This window comes from Tripterygium wilfordii, chromosome 17 (genome assembly GCF_013401445.1).
Source record: "Tripterygium wilfordii isolate XIE 37 chromosome 17, ASM1340144v1, whole genome shotgun sequence".
In the NCBI taxonomy this organism is placed as follows: domain Eukaryota; kingdom Viridiplantae; phylum Streptophyta; class Magnoliopsida; order Celastrales; family Celastraceae; genus Tripterygium; species Tripterygium wilfordii.
Window position 1 is genome coordinate 10,252,258 of NC_052248.1, and position 20,773 is coordinate 10,273,030.

At 34.4% G+C, this 20,773-nt stretch overlaps 1 protein-coding gene and 1 pseudogene across 2 annotated transcripts; one reads left to right on the forward strand and one right to left on the reverse strand.

The window, feature by feature from the left end:
- Window positions 1-1,297: 1,297 nt before the first annotated feature.
- LOC119982314 lies at window positions 1,298-5,940 on the reverse strand (annotated as a pseudogene).
- A 9,269-nt stretch (window positions 5,941-15,209) lies between these two features.
- Window positions 15,210-20,711, forward strand: LOC119983115 (zinc finger protein-like 1). 2 transcript variants are annotated; one of them, XM_038826789.1, is made up of 10 exons: window positions 15,210-15,487; window positions 16,152-16,232; window positions 16,489-16,609; window positions 16,711-16,805; window positions 18,394-18,465; window positions 18,746-19,039; window positions 19,222-19,330; window positions 19,756-19,936; window positions 20,215-20,338; window positions 20,463-20,711. In XM_038826789.1, exons 1-9 carry the CDS (start codon window positions 15,464-15,466, stop codon window positions 20,303-20,305), a joined length of 1,068 nt encoding a protein of 355 aa, XP_038682717.1. In that variant the 5' UTR covers window positions 15,210-15,463; the 3' UTR covers window positions 20,306-20,338; window positions 20,463-20,711. The 2 variants fall into 2 exon arrangements, with proteins under 2 accessions (XP_038682717.1, XP_038682716.1); XM_038826788.1 differs by having other exon boundaries at window positions 20,215-20,711.
- The last annotated feature ends 62 nt before the right edge of the window (window positions 20,712-20,773 follow it).

Sequence of the window (20,773 nt, forward strand, 5' to 3'; positions counted from 1 at the left end):
TGTGTATGTTGCAATCCAAACAGACTACTAAACCTACCAAACTCTAAACATGCACAATACATCAACTAAATACTACAAAAACACACAAAATACATCAAAAACACACTAAATGATGAAAACACACAAAAATTCCCACAAAATGATGGTAATTTATGCCAAAAACACACAAAATGTTTTCAAACTAAATACTACAAATGAATTTCATTAATTGAGTAATATCAAAAGACTCTCATAATTAGCAATACATGACCTTTGAGAAACCAAAATAATATCAAACCACTCCTATGAAACATTAAATTCCCATACAATTCAATATAATTTTAAAATTATTTGAATAATATTAACTGTATGAGTGTGGTTGTGGGTATTAAAGTTTTGTAATATATTTATGTGTGTGGTTATGGGTCTTAAAGTTTTCTAATATATTTTAAAATTTTCTTTTGTCTATGTAGGTTTTTTTGTAAAGACGTCCACGTGGCATCATGAATTAAGGAGAAGTCTTGTGGATCCTCAGTTAAACATTAAATTCCCATACAATTCAATATAATTTTAAAATTATTTGAATAATATTAACTGTATGAGTGTGGTTGTGGGTATTAAAGTTTTGTAATATATTTATGTGTGTGGTTATGGGTCTTAAAGTTTTCTAATATATTTTAAAATTTTCTTTTGTCTATGTAGGTTTTTTTATGTAGGTTTTTTTGTAAAGACGTCCACGTGGCATCATGAATTAAGGAGAAGTCTTGTGGATCCTCAGTTATATATATATAGATTGATGTCGGCTAGATGATCCCACGTGCATTGTCCCACAAGCATTTTGAAGTGGACCAGGACTTTTAGTGCCATGGGGTGGTTCCTTAAAAACTCATTTGACATGAGACTTGAACTTTAAGACCCTTTTGAAAATGGTTAAACTTCACACGTTAATCTTCCCACCAAACCAACATCTTCAAGTGATTTTTTTTTTCATGTTACTTGTTTTATTGTTTATGAATGCTAGTATGGTGTGTTAGTTACCATGATTGTTAAAGGGGCCTAATTCATTTCAATTCCAGCTTTTCATATTTTCCCTATAAATAAGTATTTCTATAGTACATATAAGTTATAACAACAATTTGAAATGTTAAATCTAGTTTAAACCTTAAAGAGCCTTTTAGTATAAAATGAATATAGATACATATTTTTTTAAACGGGAAGGGGGATTCGAATCCTGGTCATCATGGTGATACACACCATTCTTACCACTTCAATTAGTGGCTCGAGTGTAAATGAATATAGATCTATTAGACCAAAGCTCTATGATTTTTATTGTTTCTATGATTTTATCATTTCTTTACTTGACCATACAAAATTAATACATTACACAATCCTTGTTATTATAATTTAAATTGGTATGGTTCACAACACTAGACTACATAAAATATACAGTTGTTGTAATGTGTTCAATCGCCAAGACTTGTACTAGTCCCTTGCAAACAAATCACAGGCACGATGCTCACACTCCATCTTGCCCCACCTAGCATCAACTCTCTGGCAGGGAAACACCAGTTTACCAAGGCTGTTGAAATCATTAACCATGTTAGCAAAATCCAAGCGTTTACTAACATGGTTTGTCAAAACTCATGAGAAAGAGTTTTAAATTACTACATTAAGAATAGAATAAACAGAAAAAGTGAAAACCATGGTAGATTCCAGCCAGGTCATATCAAGACCTAAAACAAAATATAAACTTAGTTCTGATCAGTTGTTTTAGGTTTATATCGACGTAGATGAGCTCAAGTTTGCACTTGAAACATATTGATGTGAATCCCACATCGGTGGTTTCAGGTGTCAAGTTGCAGTATATAGGTGTGGGCAAACCTAACACTAGCAAGCCAGTTTTCTTTTGGGTTAATTAGGCCTGGATCCTATTGTTGGGCTTGGGCCTGGGTTTACATCAGAGCGTGTTTCGAAAACACGTGTCAGCCGGGGCCCGGAGGGGTAGCAGCGACGTGTCGTAGAGGGTGAGAATGACCTGAATCCCACATCGGTGGTTTCAGGTGCCAAGTTGTAGTATATAGGTGTAGGCAAACCTAACACTAACAAGTCGGTTTTCCAGTGGGTTAGTTAGGCCTGAATCCTATTGCCAGGCTTGGGCCTGGGTTTACATCACATATATTATGTAAGACTGCAAAGCTCTTTTAATTTTATGCTGATGAGCCACTGACACAATTTCAGGTGCCAAGTTGCAGTATATAGGTGTGGGCAAACCTAACACTAGCAAGCCGGTTTTCTAGTGGGTTAGTTAGGCCTGGATCCTATTGCTGGGCTTGGGCCTGGGCCTGGGCCTGGGCCTGGGTTTACATCACATATATTATGTAAGACTGCAAAGCTCTTTTAATTTTATGCTAATGAGAGTCACTGACACAATAATACGATGTTCATCTTTCCTCATTAAAGTGTAAGAAGCAACAAGCTTCCCTCACATATTAGAAAAAGCTTAACTTACCTTCTGTTAACAACATTGTGGACGTGACACAACCACTGCGAGAACTCAGCATGAGAACCAGCCTGTACAAGATTTGCTCTGCCAAGTATGTATGACAGCCATAAGTTGAAAGGTAAACAAAAGGGAAAGGGGGCATATAATGACAAAATGGTTTCAAAAACTACATGTTTCAGCTTCTTCTTTTTTGCTTTACTGATGAAATTTTGAAAGATAAATAGAGCCTAAAATTCCCAGCACCTCTTCCCCTTTTGATGAAAAGCACAACTTAGCATTTTTACTGGCTCAAATTATATTGTGATAATTCTCATTTGAAGAAAAATATTTGTCGCGACTTGCAATGCATGGCTTGGACAAGGAAATGCTTCTCAAAGTAAGAAAAAGAATTTATCCAACACAAATACATAGCCAAAATTTCTCAATGCAGTGTTTATTCAGTTATTTGTGGAAGTATATCAACTAAAAAAAAAGCTTCTCTTCCACCCACCTGATTTATAGTGGTAGTACAAGGAAAGCAAAAAAGAGAGAAATACAGAAAAGAGTCTGCAATTGGTAACATATATAGAGAAAGGGCGGGAGGAGTGGGCCGGGGGGCTGCAGGATGGAACATACCTAAGAACTTCCTTGAAATGATCTGCACATTCCTTGCAAGGATACATCCGATATAATATCGCCATTTAACATAAGCAAATGAAATCCTATTAGACCGCCTCAATAGTCAATAAGATAAACAAGGTATTGTTCTGTTAGAAACTCATCTTGTGGTTCAATCCACATTTTCTTTACCACTTCTTGGCTCCAAATTACCAGCAGTATGAATGCAGCAGCTTCTTCTTATGTGACTGCAAAATGTAAAGAAAGTATCAATAAGTTACCACAAAAGCTTGAATACCGACTACATAGCATATGTTCTCCTTTTCTTTTCTTTTTTTATTTTTTTATATATGTTTACTCATTTTATATTTGCTGGACATTAAGTACTTCATAGGTAAACGCTAAACAACTCCCGTGCACAAGCCGTCCAGTAGGCGGGGTCAGGGACAGGGAGGATATACGCATACCTTACCCAGTTACCCTCACATAATTTGTGGAGAGACTATTTTCAAGAACGGAACACGTGACCTCTAGGTTGCACCCATGCAACTCTACCACTAGGCCACATGTTCTGTTGTAAATTAATTAAGTACTTCATAGCCGAAGATAAATTGATGTCACAAAATGTGTTTTGTACTTCTGTTTACTAAGATTAGTGACATGGGGGATATTACTTTTGCTTTGCCTTACTTTAAACTCTGAATTAAGAATTTAAATATTACCAGTTATTTGACATGTTTCGTGAATTTTTATGGTATTTGTGTTCCCACAATCATATATAACTCAACCCCTTTAGTCAAACTCAACCTACAGCAATGTTTGGTGAGCACCAATGTACTGTCAATTGGCATTGTTAAAAAATTCATTAGTTAAACAATATGAAGCTCCAGATTAGATAATAATGACAATTAAGTAACAAATAATAATTACACGTTAAGTACAAAGTCATGCAGATGATGATTCAAACATATCATTGGGCTGAAGTTTAGGGTTATAAGAAAAAATGAACCACAAAATTTTTAAAAAATAAAAGAGAGTAATATTTGAGTCTGCTTAATAGTCGACAACTCTGCGGACTAGTCTTCAATTGAGCTGGGACAGGTCATTAAAAACTGATATATTTTCAGGAATCATGTTGTTTTAAGCTCCAACCTAGGACAAACTTGCCATCTGGTGGCCTCAGATCAAACGTGCAAGATATAGGCAAGCCTTCAAAGTAAACTTTACATAGTCCGTATTTCATCCTCATGTTAGCACATTATCAGCTAATAAATTCTAACTTTTTTTGGTACACAAAAGCAGAAAATCTATGGGAAATTCGGTTGAAGGAAGAGAATTCTTGGTCTTAGTAAAAATTCAAAACAGCCACTCCACTAGCCATTAGACCTCAGAAACAGTATATGAACATGCAAGAGAGCGCCATACCAGTTCTTTTACATCCTTCTTTTGTTGTCATGTTGGATTTTCAGGATACTGCATGGGAAAAAAAAAGGGTTCAAAAATTGGTAACTTTTTAAAATCAAGAGATAATATAATGCAGAAAATTAGAAAACTTATTTTCTTGAGATTGAGATGGATAAAGGTTATTGAAGCTAGTGAGCTCCCACTTAGAAGCAAATTGAAAAATTCTATCAATTCATAAAGAAAAAAGTTCAAAAACACATTTTGGACAAAAGTATTTGTTATGCAGCAAGTAGGAATATCAAATTTTGGTGTAATTGTAAAAGTTGCATTTCTGAAGCCATAACAAAATTCACAAAAAGAGTAATAATGCAGATACCTGTGCAGCTAGAGTGTGAATAAAAGTCCAAGTGGCTCTTCCAAGCTCCTCTTTAGTCACAGGTGAAGTAGCTTTTTCCTTTACAGCAAACATTAAATTTACTATGCAAATATATTTTTATGCAGTTTTCTCTGTAGCAGCATGTCAGTACTAAGGCCATGCAAATGCTTAAAAGTATAGTGATATTAAGTATCAAGAAATTTATATCCTAGTGCTACCAGGATTATAGCAGCAAACTTCTGAAATCAACCTCACAGTAAGTTCACAACATCCTTTTTTCATCTTCTTCATATTACCCTCTCTTTGGTACCAGTAAAAGCAGGAAAGGAAAGGAGAAACAAAATTGTTGATGTTTCTACAGATTCATATTTAACATACTCTATATTCTCTTTAGATAACCATATAAGTTTATATTTCATTTTCCTGTGTTACCCACAATCCAATCAAAGTTTTGGCTTCAATATTCTGAATCGGGGAATTGCCTCTTAAAATTTCATTTTGTGACACAAGGGCAGAGTAATTGTCATCATTACCTTCACACACATCAACCCTTTTAAGATGCAATCCCCTACTCATTCCAAACTATTCAAAAGCTATCAAACATAAGCGGTCGAAAAGCAAGTCCCACATGAATCAATACACAAAATTTGCAAAGGACTTTCCGTTGAGGACTTTTTCCGAACAAGTGGTGTGCTCCTCCTTCATGGGCAAACGACAAAAACTACCAATTGATGAAAAATCGAACTCAACCTCAATACAATGAATGTGATGAGCGAAAATGAGGGATGTGAAGATAAGTGAGCACCTTGTTGGGAAGAGAGTCCGGAGTTTGGACAATGGCGGCGCCATGGTTTATTGGGTTAACTTTGGATGATGAGGAAGAATGTAGAGAAAAAAATGGATTCTCTTTTGGGGGAGATGGGTGATGAGTGTGATGGCCAATGAAATTGAAGAGATGGGTTTCGATGCAATTTGAGAATTTCTGGACAGTTTGGAAAAGAGGCTGCCATGGATTATCGGACATTTTTGAGGAGTGGGAAAAGGGTTAATCTAAATAGACCCATGTTTTTACTCCATATACTCCCTCCATTTTCTGTGGACATTTTTGAGAAGAAGTGGGAAAATAGTTCATCTAAATACATTCATATTTTTACTCTATACACTCTCTCTCTTTTTTATTTTTTTTCCTCGATACACCACCGATCCCATCATTGATCTTATCTCTTTTATATTTTTATAATTTTAAATTTATTTGGTTGAAAAAACAATATTATTAAAATATAATACTATTAAAATATAATACTATTAAAATATAATATTAGAAATTTTATTTAATATATGATGTGAATTCTAATTTTTATTATGTGAATTTTTTTGTATATTTATAATTATTTTAATTTGAATTTTTATGATGTGAATTTATTTTTTTGTAGGTTTGTAATCATTTTAGTATGAATTATAATTTTTATTATGTGAATTCTTTTGTATGTTTGTAATTATTTTAGTTTGAATTTTTATGATGAGAATTTTTTTTTTATGTTTGTAATCATTTTAGTATGAATTATAATTTTTATGATGTGAATTCTTTTGTATGTTTGCAATTATTTTAGTTTGAATTTTTATGATGTGAATTTTTTTTGTAGTTTTGTAATCATTTCAGTATGAATTATAATTTTTATGATGTAAATTCTTTTGTATATTTGTAATTATTTTAGTTTGAATTTTTATGATGTGAATTTTTTTTGTAGGTTTGTAATCATTTCAGTATGAATTATAATTTTTATGATGTGAATTCTTTTGTATGTTTGTAATTATTTTAGTTTGAATTTTTATGATGTAAATTTTTTTTGTAGTTTTGTAATCATTTTAGTGTGAATTATAATCTTTATGATGTGAATTCTTTTGTATGTTTGTAATTATTTTAGTTTGAATTTTTATGATGTGAAAATCATTTCAGTATGAATTCTAATTTTTATGATGTGAATTCTTTTGTATGTTTATAATTATTTTAGTTTGTATGTTAAATTACTGTAATACCCTTTTCGAGTATTATAAATACATGTCTTTAGTATCATTTTCTCTACATCTTATTTTTTGTATATTCTACTCTCCATTTGGTTGTAGGTTAAGTTACTCATCCACTATAATTTAAGTAACTTATCTATAATATTTTTCTAATGTTATGGATAATTATATAAGTTTATGGGCCGACGATTTAAGATTATCCAGTGGAGGATTAAGTGAGGTATTTTCATATATTATTGTTTGTACAACTTTTTTAAAAAAATTTATGCACACACACATATATATGTATATACGTATTTCTAATATTAATATTAATTCATTTATAAGCATGCTAATCCAAGCCGAGAAGAAGTTGGATCAACATCCAAGCAAATTGAGCAAGATTTTACTGATGAATTTACTACAGATACGGTATGTTTATATGTAAATGGTATAGTTTGAAACACTATATTACAAAATTCTAATTATTTTATAATATGTGCAGATATTCCAGTCTCGAGAAGAATTAATCCAATGGGCACGTCATATTGGATGAAATCTTGGGTTCATTGTTATCATCTTACGGTAGGAAATTGGAGGTCCTGGAAAGCGTCACAAATTGTTAATGGCATACGAGCGTGGTAGAAATTATAGATTCTTGAAGAACTCGACAAAACTTATAGGATCTAAGAAATGCAATTGCCCATTTCGATTGAAATGAATGAAATTGGAAACCAATGATGATTGGATGATCAGGGTTCTTAGTGGAATTCATAATCATCCAGCAACAGTTTACATGGAAGGACATTCATTTGCTGATAGACTCTCAACTGAGGAAAACAATACTATGATTGATATATCAACGAATTTGGTAAAGGCACGCAAACATATTGTCTACACTAAAGAGCAATGTCTATGGCCAAGGGTCATTCTCATCGATAGAGAATCAGAGTATATATGAATATGAATTTCATCTTGCAGAAATTGAGTTAGAATTTTATAATTATCCTATGATTGTTATTTACTTAAAGGACGTTTGACTAACTTTTTACAAAGAGAAGTTTGTATCTGTGTGGATAAACAAGTGCATGCATTTTGGAAATACAACAACAAGCAAGGCAGAGAGTCAACATGCAAATTTGAAACTCCATCTTAGTACATCTCAAGGTAATTTTGAGTCGATATGATCCATTATTCATAATTTTCTTGAATGTCAATTTACAACAATAAAGAGTACCTTGGAGAAGAGCTTAAATGTTGTTCCATTTAAGCTCTTCGAAATATAACTTGTTTATCCACGCAGATACAAACTTCTCTTTGTAAAAAATTAGTCAAACGTCCTTTAAGTAAGTAAGAATCATATCATAGGATAATTATAAAATTCTAACTCAATTTTCGCAAGATGAAACTCATATTCGTATATACCCTGATTCTCTATCGATGAGAATGACCTTTGGCCATAGACATTGCTCTTTAGTGTAGACAATATGTTTGCGTGCCTTTACCAAATTCGTTGACATATCAATCATAATATTGTTTTCCTCAGTTGAGAGTCTACCAACAAACGAATGTCCTTCCATATAAACTGTTGTTGGATGATTATGAATTCCACTAAGAACCCTGATCATCCAATCATCATTGGTTTCCAATTTCATTCATTTCAATCGAAATGGGCAATTGCACTTCTTAGACCCTGTAAGTTTTGTCGAGTTCTTCTAGAATCTATAATTTCCACCACGCTTGCATGCCATTAACAATTTGTGACGCTTTCCAGGATCTCCAATTTCCGATCGTAAGATGATAACAATGAACCCAAGATTTCGTCCAGTATGACATGCCCATTGGATTAATTCTTTTCGAGACTGGAATATCTGCACATATTATAAAATAATTAGAATTTTATAATATAGTGTTTCAAACTATACCATTTACATATAAACATACCGTATTTGAAGTAAATTCATCAATAAAATCTTGCTCAACTTGCTCGAACGTTGATCCAACTTGCTCGGATGTTAATCCAACTTCTTCTCGGCTTGGATTATCATGCTTATAAATGAATTAATATTAACATTAGAAATATGTATATACATATATATGTGTGTGTGCATAAATTTTTTTAAAAAAAGTTGTACAAACAATAATGTATGAAAATACCTCATTTGATCCTCCACTGGATAATCTTAAATCGTCGGCCCATAAACTTATATAATTATCCATAACGTTAGAAAAATATTATAGATAAGTTACTTAAATTATAGTGGATGAGTAACTTAACCTACAACCAAATGTAGAGTAGAATATACAAAAAAAAAGATTTAGTGAAAATGATACTAAAGACATGTATTTATAATACTCGAAAAGGGTATTATAGTAATTTAAAATACCTTAGGTTCAGTGATTGACTTGCTTCAGTATGTGTAATTTGCCTCTCGATCTTCTTTGATCATTTTCGATGATCTAATATTCTTGCTTTGTTGTAATTTCATTTTCCGTAGCATGTTTTCTCTTGATGTCTCTTATCTCTTTTTGTCTTCCCTGCACGGGTTCATTTGATCAATTCTTTCTAAAGATCTTCCCTGTCGTTAGGCTTTAGTGCTTAACGAAGGTCTTGGCACTTTGATTTCGTCGTTATTTATATTTTATGTGTATTTTTTTGGCCTCTATTCTCTGTTGTATATCCTCTTTTGGGTTGCTACTGCTCTGCGCCAAAAACAGCAACTGCCACAAGATTGCTAATCTTTGACTTTCTATCTATATGCAATGAATTTTTACCTTTTATGGATTTATGAATATATTAATAACTAATTTCTTCCCTTCATTTTTTAACAAACGTTCATCATTCCTTTCTCTTCTCTAAATGAGACTTTATATTTCAAGGTCTTTTGTAATTGTCCCGATGAGGTTGTATTTTCAGGTGTTAATTTCTTTGATTTTTTTCATCTTTTCTTATCGATGTGATTTTTTTCATCCCTTGTGAGGCGGACATCAAAGAGATCTTTGCAATTGCATGTATCAATTGAGGTTTGGAAGAATTGATTTGTGTCGTTGTTGTGCTTTATTTCTTACCGGGATTTGACGTCAATCATAGATTGTGTCTCCCGGTATTTCACGTGACTCATCCATTGCTTTTGATGAGGTAGCTAAGGTTAGTGGCAATTGTTATGTGTTCTATCTGGTTTGATTTGGCAAGTTTAGTAGTTCGATCTTTCCCCAATATCACTAGCCAGTAAGTATTTTCCCGTTTCTTCACGCTTATAGTTTTGTTAGCTTCTTCAATCTCAATCTTCCATATTCCTATTGTTGCAATTTTGTACTAGTGGTTGACATGAGCTTCTATTTGTTACAGTTTGTTGGTGTCAGCTTCGTATTGGGTACGGATCGACAGCGTGAGCTTCAATTTCCTACTGACTAAAGTGTTCGATTTGTTAATATACAAACTTAGGACATATAGTACAACTGCATCTAATAAAAAAAATGTCATAAGTGAGACAACGGAGTAGGTGAGTCTCCTCCAAGACTGAATTTTGATGATTTGGACCTTTATTTTCGATGATCTGATTACGCCTTTGTTTTCTTTTTGATAGTGATGTCATTAATAGATTTGATTTTGTTTTCCTTTATTTAGTGTTCTGAATATGTGATATTTGGATGGATTGGGTTAATATTAGTGGATGCAAATTATTATAAATAGACGAATGTGCATGCGAACAGGTCCCACTGTTTGAAGCGGATGATAATGTTTATGAGGATGAGGAAGATGGAAATGATGATGAAAAAATACATGGTATAAAAGATGGAGGTCATCATTATATACATGGTCAAGCAATTGCGCAAGATAGGGTTAATGTCAAACAAGAAGATTCTGATGGTGTTGCTCTAATGGAAGATGTTCATGATATAGAAATCAATGTGAAAGAAGAAAATATCAACTCAAAGGCTGTTTTGGATGAGTCAGATCATACTATTGCATAACTGAAGCAGGAAATAGTTGATTTGAAGATGAGATTGGATGAAAAAGAAGATATATTGAAAGATGCTTTTATTCTATTACATTGTATGAAAGATATAGTTGCGAAGAATGAGGTTGATTTGGAGGAAAATGACATGTAATTGAAGTATATGAAGCATGTCAAGGAGGAAAAAGAGAAAGGTAGACCTTGTTTTGGTTGGTAGTTTACAGAAACACAAACAATACATAGTTGAGCTTAAAAAGGAACAACAAGAGAAAGTATTAGTAACACCTATTCCTCAAATGAAAAGGGGCATGAAAAAAAGGGCAACATAAATGTGGCTACAAGATCTATGATAAGGAATGTCAGGGAGAGAACAAGAAGAGCAAAGCTAGATTCTAACTTTGAGTATGCAAATAAGAAGAAGCAACTGGCAAGAAGAAAAATGGTGACAGAGGAAAATATCGAGAAAGACAGAGCAATTGATCTCGATGATTTCGCACCAAGCAAGAACGGTGCCAAAGTAAAGAAGCATAAACTTGGGGCAGAAATTTAATATCTACCTCCTGATGACCAAGAAAAGATGAAGACAAGTTCAGAAACTGTAAATCTTAGGTGAGTAATTCTCGGATTGTACTTTTTAATTGAACACATTGAATTTTGCAAACATTATACCTCATGATTGTTCCGGATCCCCTTGTCCATTGTTTAAATTGAATTTTTCATTGGATGTTGAAATTTGGTCTGTCACTCCAGCGCAAATGTTTGGTCTGGTGAGAATGAAATTAGGTTCTCAGAAATGTTAAAACTGGCGGGTAATGCTATGGCCTCAAACAATGTAAGTTATTTGCCTATGTAAAACAATGTAGTTGATCCTGCAGATTTAATATTCCTTATAAGTATGTAAATTCATGATTTAAAATCCCCCTTCAGGTTATTGATTGATTTGTTGAGGTCCTAACAAGGCAGCAACATCAAAACGAAGACCTATCTGAAACACATCCTGTATTGACTATGACAGTGACAAGTTCTTCGCAGGTAAGTAATGTACATTTTAATTCGTGCATTGGATATAGTGAATATTGGAAACTAACTATACCTGATGCTTCTATACAAGCATACCTCATATTACAATGAATATTGGAAACAAAGATAATGTGAATACTTCAATGTACGTTACTAAAGCTTCATTCAATTAAGTCGTAAACATAATACAACTTCCAATATGAAATCATGTTAAACTTACTACAACCTTGACTACACTTTTTCACATAACCAGAGTTCATAAGTACATAGTTTAATGCGAACAAAATACATTCCCATGAACAACAAATGAAATTGAGCATTATCATCTTCTCATTATAATTAACTTCATCAAACCAAATTTCTTGAATCCTGCCAAAAAGACATCAACAAGAAATTAGCAAATCTTACTACAAATATGGTATAACTGAAATATAAACAAGATAGGTGATAAAAATTTCATACCAAATTCCTAGTTGTGCTTTGTATTGGTGTTCCTGGTTGTATGCGCTTCTTCCTCTTGAATATCTTTTTCTTTCTTAAAGATGGAGGACGTCATTTCCCTCTTTTTGGAATACTTTGTTTTGTCTTGTTCTAGGTTGGCATGCTGAGTATACACGCCAAGTCAGCTGCCAACTAGATCTGGGATTATTTGGGACGGGATTACTTGTGACAAATAAAATTTTCGAAAAAGAAAAGGACAAAAACCTAAATAATTCAAAAAAACAATTCGTGTGTAGTAAGGACACGTGACTAGTATTTATAAAATGAATTCATTATTTATTAATTTTCTAGTGGAATGAATTGGGTAGAAGAATATTTGGAGATAAGACATTGATATTAATTGGTGATAATTCAAACAGAGCCAACTTGAAGATGTGGAGAGAAGTAATGGAAATGCAAATTAAAGTGACAAATATATAATATTAACAAAAAGGATAACTTAAGAGTAGGGATGACAACGGAGCAGGGCGAGGGCGGATCATGGTCGCTCCGCCCCCGCCCCGCACCTCCAGGTGGTGCCCCGCGCCCCGCCCCGCCCCGCCATACTCCGCGGATCCCCACGGATTCCCGCCCCGCCTCTATTCAAGGTCGAGGGCGGATCATGGTCGCCCCGCCCCCGCCCCGCACCTCCAGGTGATGCCCCGCGCCCCGCCCCGCCATACTCCGCGGATCCCCACGGATTCCCGCCCCGCCTCTATTCAAGGTCTTTGAAAATTGCAAAATTAGATTGCACATTCTAGGATTCGAACCTGGGACATCTAGGCGGGAAAATAATGAACTGACCAACAAACCCAAGCTATTTTCATGTCACACTTGCCAACTAATTAAATTATTATCTTTACATGCCACCTATTATATTTTTAACACCATTAAATAATTTTAGTTTTACTTAATGGTATTGATTTTAAATTTTATATTATACACATCTATAGTTTTAAATTGTTTAATTTTATACTTTATTTTATAAAATCTTAGGGTCTTAAAGATTTTATCAACATTAATGAGTAGAGGGTCATATTATGGCTTTAGGGTTTAGTGCTTAGGTTTAGGGTTCAAAGCCTTGAGGGTTTAGGGTCTTTAGGGTTTTGGGGTTTAGGGTCTTTAGGGTTTTGAGGTTTAGCGGTTTAGGGTCTTTAAGGATTTGGGGTTTAGGGTTTAGGACCTTTAGGGTTTTGAAGATTAGGATTTAAGAGTATAGGGTCATATTTAACTTAAGATTTAGGGTCCTATATTTTTATCAATATCAATTCAATTGACTTAGGGTCTAGGAATTATTTATATTGGATTAATTATATGGTTTAGGGTTTAGCGCTCAGGTTTAGGGGCTAGGGTTTATAAATTATTTAGTACTTAGGTTTAGGGGTTTAGGGTTCATGGATTATTTAGTGCTTAGGGTTTAAAGATTATTTATATTGGATTAAAACTAAGCATTCAAATCTCTATTTTGACATTATTAGTTTATTATTATATTATAATCAATGTGTTCAAATCAAGTCAATTTAAGTTAGGGTTTAGGGATCTTAAATTATTTTTTATCAACATCACTTCAATTGAATCAGGAGTAGACTATATTTAATTTGAGATTTAGGGTTTTATGTTTTTATCAATATTTATTCAATAATCAATCTAATTAAGAGTATAGGAGTATTGTAAATATTATGTATAGGGTTTTAATGTTTAAGTACTTAGGTGTAAGACTTATTAAAGAAGTTTATGAGTTACTTTGATTTTAATAATAATATCAAATTAATATATGTTTAGATAAACAAATATTTATCTATATTATAAAAGAAATCTTATATATATATATATATATATATATATATATATTATGTACATAAACATGTATTGCGGGGCGGGGCGGGTCGGAGCGGGAGGCATACCCACCCCCGCCCCGTACCCGCGCGGGTTGAAAATTTTTGCTCCCGTCCCCGCCTTACACAAGTCTCGGATCGGAGGAAATCCGTGCGGATCGGGGCAGGTCGGGACGGGTCGGAGCGGGTCGGGCACGAATTGCCATCCCTACTTAAGAGGCAACCAATATTTTATCTACTATCAATCTTTTTGGCAACTTATCTAGACAATGCTTAAATCAAGATAAATCATCAGTATTATTTAGCCGTAATGTTCAAGACATAGTCAAGAAAATGGACTACTCTCGTGGAAGGTTTTTTGAAAGTAAATGTTGACGCTTACTGGATTAATGGTTACTCTGCAACTGGTTTGGGAGCTCTTATGCGAGATCATCATGGACATGTTCTTCTCTCTGTATTCAGTCCAGCTCGTGCAGCAATCTGTAATGAAAGCAGAAGCTCATGCGTTTCTCTTTGGAATTCGGTTAGCTATCCAAACAGGAGCAAACATAATTGTGCTAGAAGGGGACTCCCTTACGATTGTTCAAGCTCTCACCCATTCTAATGAGTCTCCAGCCCGTTTCGTCCTTCTAATAGATGAAATCAGTGGGTTGGGATCATCAATCATTTGTACTTTCTCTCATATCAGACGTTCAGCTAATCATATTGCTGATAAACTTGCTTCATTAGGAAGATCAGCTTCCTCATTTGTAACTTCTAGTATTTATAGTTCTAACTTCTAAGGCTCAAAACATATTTGAAGCAAAAATAATTACTAGAATAATAAATTTCATAAAAGATATTAAGTTTTAATATATCATAAAAAAAATCCTAAGAAAAATCCTGCAGTTTCTCTTGCTATTGGTTCACTTGTGTTTTTGCAATGAAAATAAAACTTTAATTGGGCTTTCAGCCCAGTATTAGAGTGTGACAATGGAGTCGGCCCAGTCAAAGATGAAGCCCATGAAGTTTCCTACACGAGAAACCATATCTGAGCTAAACGAAACGTATCTGGCTGAAACATTTTGCAAATCCGGAGGAGCGAGGGAGTTTTCTTTGATCAGCGCTTTTAATTAAGAGCAAAGCAATAGCTATGAACCTCATAACTGCATCAAATCCTTCTCTGTAACCATTCCTTCTCCCGTCACTCCTAAACCCTAGTCCATCCGAATCGGTCTCTTAGCTCTGTCATACGTAGATTTCAGTGACAGCAAAGTATTCGTTTCACGACTGATCGGTTCTCTGTTTAACCAATCTAGTGAATGCAATGGTGGTCTGCAAATGCCGGAAGGTATCCTTCTATCTGTATATCTCTATGTGTTGTGTTAGTATATGCATTCGTTGGTTGGCGTTTCATCGAATACCTTGTTATAATTCAGATTGTGATTCTGAATTTCTGATGCCGCTGGAATTATTCTATTATTTTCGGATTCAGTGTGGTTTGGAATTTTGATTAAGGAATCCGGTTAATGGAGGTTTTAGATCGGTTTTGTAGTTTTTGTTTTGGTAATTGGGAGATAAAAGCGAGATCCGTATATATATTCAGTATTTTTTTGCTTATTTTTGCAATTTTAGTTGATTTTGGTGTTTAACGCGAGGATGAACGGATCAGTTGATAATTGAATAATTTTTAGGTTTTTCTACTCAGGCTGTAGCTTGATGCCTCATGAATTTTGGTCCATGAGTAAATTTGGTATCGGTTTTTTGCTAAATTTGAAAGCATTTGGACTCATTTGATGATTATCCGTTCACATTTGATTTGAATATTTGAAATGTCAAAGTGGATCGATTGAAGAGATAGACTTATATATTTTAGGTTTCTGCTTATGTCAATTTTTTGTAGGTTGACCTAAAATTGTGCAGTTGCTGGTAACATCTTAAATAGGTTTCTGTTAAATGATTCCTTTTTAAATGCTGCATTGAGTTCTTACTTAACGTGGACTTTGGTGTATCAGGCTACAAAGTTGTACTGCTTCGTGCACAAGGTCCCGGTTTGTGGGGAATGCATATGCTTCCCGGAGCACCAAATATGTGTGGTAAATGCATAAACTTTATTTGAGTATGGTTATTTCTCTTGCATCTGATACAGACTGCATCTGCTTTCATACGATTTCATTTTCCAATACTTGTTATCAATGTTTGGACGAATTATGCTTTCTTTCGTTTACCTCATATTGCCCTAGCAGCAGTCCTAATGCAGAAATGACCAAAAGGGAAGGAATAAGGTTTAGCATAATTTTTAATTTTTTATGATGCTTTTTATGGCTTATATGATATGTTCACTCTTTGTAGGTTCGGACCTATGCAGAATGGGTTGTAGATGGAGAATATGACTGGCCTCCAAAGTGTTGTTCATGTCAAAGTGTGCTTGAAGAGGGGACTGGTTCTCAAACCACCCGTTTGGGCTGTTTGCGTATGTTATTGCAGAGCTAGCAACTACTGCAAAGATTTATCTCTAATTAAGTTTCTGAGATTGTGTTGCTTAAAGTAACAGTTTTTTTTTCCTTATTATAGATGTTACACATACAAATTGTTTGGTTTCACATATTAAAAGCTTTCCTCCACACACGGCTCCAGCTGGATATGTGTGTCCTTCATGTTCAACTTCGGTATGGTTTACTTTTAAAAGGCTTTTTTTCTTCAGGGTTTTGCATTTTTTAATTCCATTTTCTTTCTTTGTTATGGATTATGGCCATGAAGCCTTCCGGTTTCAAGTGGTTAGTGGCTAACTGAATTATAGGAAAACTACTTTTCAATTTGAAGCTTTTAACTTTGATCTGTGGTAAGGATTCAATTTGTTAACTAGTTAGGTCTCACATTTCATTACTTTATCAGTAATTAGTGTTTCGTTTTCAGGAAGTGCTTGCAATATTAGAATTAAAATAGCGCAAAAGTCTATAGATACTACTCATTAGAAAATATGTGATTAACTAGTTGGTTTATTTGGAGAAGTTGTGGGCTTACTGTACTTTCTTTCTTTCTTTCCTTTTCTTATTGCTGTGGTAACACGAACTGCCCCCTTCGTGCCTGATTTAAAACGAAAATGTATCTCTCGGAAAATTTTACAAGCCCTTTATCTTTCTTACTCAAGTTCTTATTTCGAATCACCAGTCTTTTCAACCTTGGTTAACCAAAGTCCCTGTTGGAAAAAAAAGTTAAACTCTTTTCTTTCACTTCACGTCCTTCCTTTACAAATTAATGTTGATTTTTCAACAAAACGGCATCCTGATTCTACTCTTTAATCTTTACTTTTCTTTTGCCATTTTGTAAACATACCTTAGGTCCTTAATATAAATGTGATCTTTATATGATGATACTGAACCTTTGAGATATTTGCTTCTTTTTTTTTATGTCTGCATGGAAGTTGATGCTATAATCTAAATACAAGAATGACGTCATGCTAAGGCTGCAATTCATCTACTTTTTGCAAACAATTTTTTTAAATTTAATGATTTGATTCTCTAAGTTGATGCCTCAAATTTTTAACACAGCAATTCCCATGTCCTCTTAAGTGACAATCGTGCATGTACATGTGCAGCTGAAGCCTTAATCAAGGCTAAATATGCTTCTCTTTTTTCAGTGATACTCATTTGATAAAATGTTTGCTGTTTTTTTTACCATTCAAAAAGAAGAAAAGCTTTCCTGTCCATAATGTGTTGGAGTATGCAAAAGGATGGGAAATGCTTACGTCTTAGTCTTCATCTTGATCTTCTTTAGTTTTGAGTGGTGGAGTATGCCTAAGAGTGTCAAGTTTTTCCTCACCTGTTCTTTATGTGTTGGAGCATGCGAAAGAGGAACACAATTCCCTTCACGCGGTCCTAATATTTTGAAGTATGTAGGAGTGGTCAATATTCTCTGAAATTTATTAGCCAATGTGATGCGAATAGGTTTCCTTTATTTTTCTCTAAAAATCTGTCATGTTCCTAATCTGTTGGAGTGTGAAAAAGTAGTTGCGAATTCGCCTCAACCTCATATGCTAGTGGGAGCTCTTTGCATTTGAAACAGTATTAGAACTTTTTTTGGGCTTACTCGTGTACAAGATTTGTCATTTTGAGTACTTGTGGCAGCATTCTTTAACATGGACAATTTGGTTTTGATTGTTGAACATATATTATGATTGATGTTTCTTGGAGCACTGACCTGGTATGGTGTTCAGTATGCATAATGGTCCATTGTCTTTTTTCTTTGCTGATTCAGATATGGCCCCCTAAGACCGTTAAAGATTCAGGATCTCGACTTCATTCAAAGCTGAAGGAAGCAATTATGCAGGTTTTTTTGCTACAGCTTTTTTGGCCAACAGAATATTAAGTTGTTACAGTAATGACAATCTGACAACAATTTATTGATTTTTCCTTTGTTAATTAATGTTCTGCGTCGGAGCAATACTGACGGTGGCCCTTTTTTTAAAATTTAAAAATAGAAGGGCCCTTCACAAGAGCTTTCTTAATGATGAGGAACCATGGGCCTTTAGCAAGAGCTTAAGCCAGTAGTGTTGCATTTCCAGTGAATGAATTTGCATGTTCATAACTTCATATTTTCTGTTGCGCAGACTGGTATGGAAAAGAACTTGTTCGGAAATCATCCAGTTTCATTGCCGTCAGCAGAATCCCTTGCACCACCTCCTGCATTTGCCTCAGATCCTCTGGTTTCCGCGTCTTCTAATGGCGGTGGGGAAGACAATGTGAGCTCATCTTATTTGATGGCAAAAGATGAAACAAACACTAGCCAAGGATACTCAGCTGCGACCGAAGCAGGTTCTTTTAAACTTTCAGTGAAGGATATTGTGGAGATAGATGGGCCTAGTTCTGCAGGGGATTATGCTAAAAATTCTAGTCCTGTTGGTGTAAGAGACTTTTGCTAATTTTTGCTTCTCTAGCTAGTAATCTATACAAATTCTTCTTTTAGTTCTTTTAATGCTTATATATTATCCTTGGACCTTGGTATGTCTATGGAAGTGATTTAGTTTGTTATCTGTTTAGTATTTTATCTTACAGTCTTTTGTTGAAATATTGCCATGCCAACCAGCCTGGTGCAACAACACGAAAGGGTGCATTCCATGTAGACAGGCAGAATTCTGAAATCTCTTACTATGAAGATGATGAAGATGGGAGTCATAAGAAGTACTCTAGGAGGGGTGAGTATGAAGTTATGTTCATAGTGCATGGAATAATTTACGGTATATGAAGCTTTAGTAATTATTTCCCTTTGCTATCTTAATATGAGGAAAGGTTCATTTTGAGTAATTGCATGCCATTTTTGTTTAAATGCACATCAAATTTAGCATGCGCGATGGTATGGTAAAATGCAATTTTGTTTTAAGCTTGTTTAATAGACGTTAATATATCATCTAACCTTTGGTGTTGCCTTAATATCTATTAAACATAATGAATAGGATGTCTAGGAAGAAGGCATTCTAAACCTTTCTGGAAAGAAGCGAATAGATACACCAAATTCAGGCTGTTCCCTTCTTATGGTTTATCTAATGCATATGCATGTCATTGTTGAGAATAAATGTCAGCCCAATTCTCAAATATTTACTCAGATGTGTTTCTGTTGTAGGTCCTTTCCGCCATAAGTTCCTCAGAGCTTTGCTTCCTTTTTGGTCCAGTGCACTTCCAATATTACCAGTGACTGCACCACCTCCACGTAAAGATGGGGATGATGCCGCAGAAGGTCGAGTACGGCATCAAAGACCATCAAGAATGGATCCTAGAAAAATCCTTCTCTTCATAGCGATCATGTAATTTCTACATTCTCTTTTGGTAGATCTCTATTCATGGATTTTTTCCTCATCAATTAATTTACTACTAGAGAATTGATGATTTGATATTGCTAACAGGGTGTGTAAACTTCTTTATGCTGAAGCGCATATGCTGTGGATTTTTGTTCATTTTATCAATTTGATTTATTTTAACCCTGCGAAACCTAACTAAAAACCAACTGATAAGGCGCATAATTTTTTCTTGTGGTGTGTTGTGATGCTTCTTTTCATTGATGCTAGCTTATTATTCTGTGTAGGGCCTGCATGGCAACAATGGGTATATTGTATTACAGACTTGCACAACGTGGTTTTGGGGAGGATCAACCTGGAGATGAGCAGCAGCAGTAATAATCCTGAAAGTTGAGTCGGTGCTGGTATTTACTACTCCCTTGAATGCAGACCTGCGGTTTGCTTTTGCATCTTCCAGGTTCTTGTTTTGTTCATCTCTTGTTTGGATCTCTGTTTTCATTTCTGCCAAATCAAACAAGTGGATGGGTGATCCCCGCCTTGATTTTAGGGGCTTCTGACAGTGAGACATTGTAAGCTTTTTTCTTGGGTGTTTGCAGTGTTGTTGACTGCATTTTTTAGCATTTTCTTTTGGTGGTGAAATGGAGAATCAATTGAAGGAAAATGATGTATTTAAAGTTCACTATTCTGTAATCTTCATCGATAATGATAACAAAAATACACATGGATTGGATCTTGAATTTGGTTCTGCTTTCCTGCATATATCAAAAGTTTGATGTTAGATGAAGAGGCAAGAATGTGAAATTATGTTTGTGCTACTAAGTTTTTGCTACTAAGTTTTGCTTGAGC

Excerpts from the sequence above, each read along its gene's own strand:
- LOC119983115 (XM_038826788.1), top strand. The coding sequence starts at position 15,464 with ATGGTGGTCTGCAAATGCCGGAAG. Across the intron at positions 15,488-16,151 it reads TGGTCTGCAAATGCCGGAAG|GCTACAAAGTTGTACTGCTT; the intron begins GTATCCTTCTAT and ends TTGGTGTATCAG. Across the intron at positions 16,610-16,710 it reads CACCCGTTTGGGCTGTTTGC|ATGTTACACATACAAATTGT; the intron begins GTATGTTATTGC and ends TCCTTATTATAG.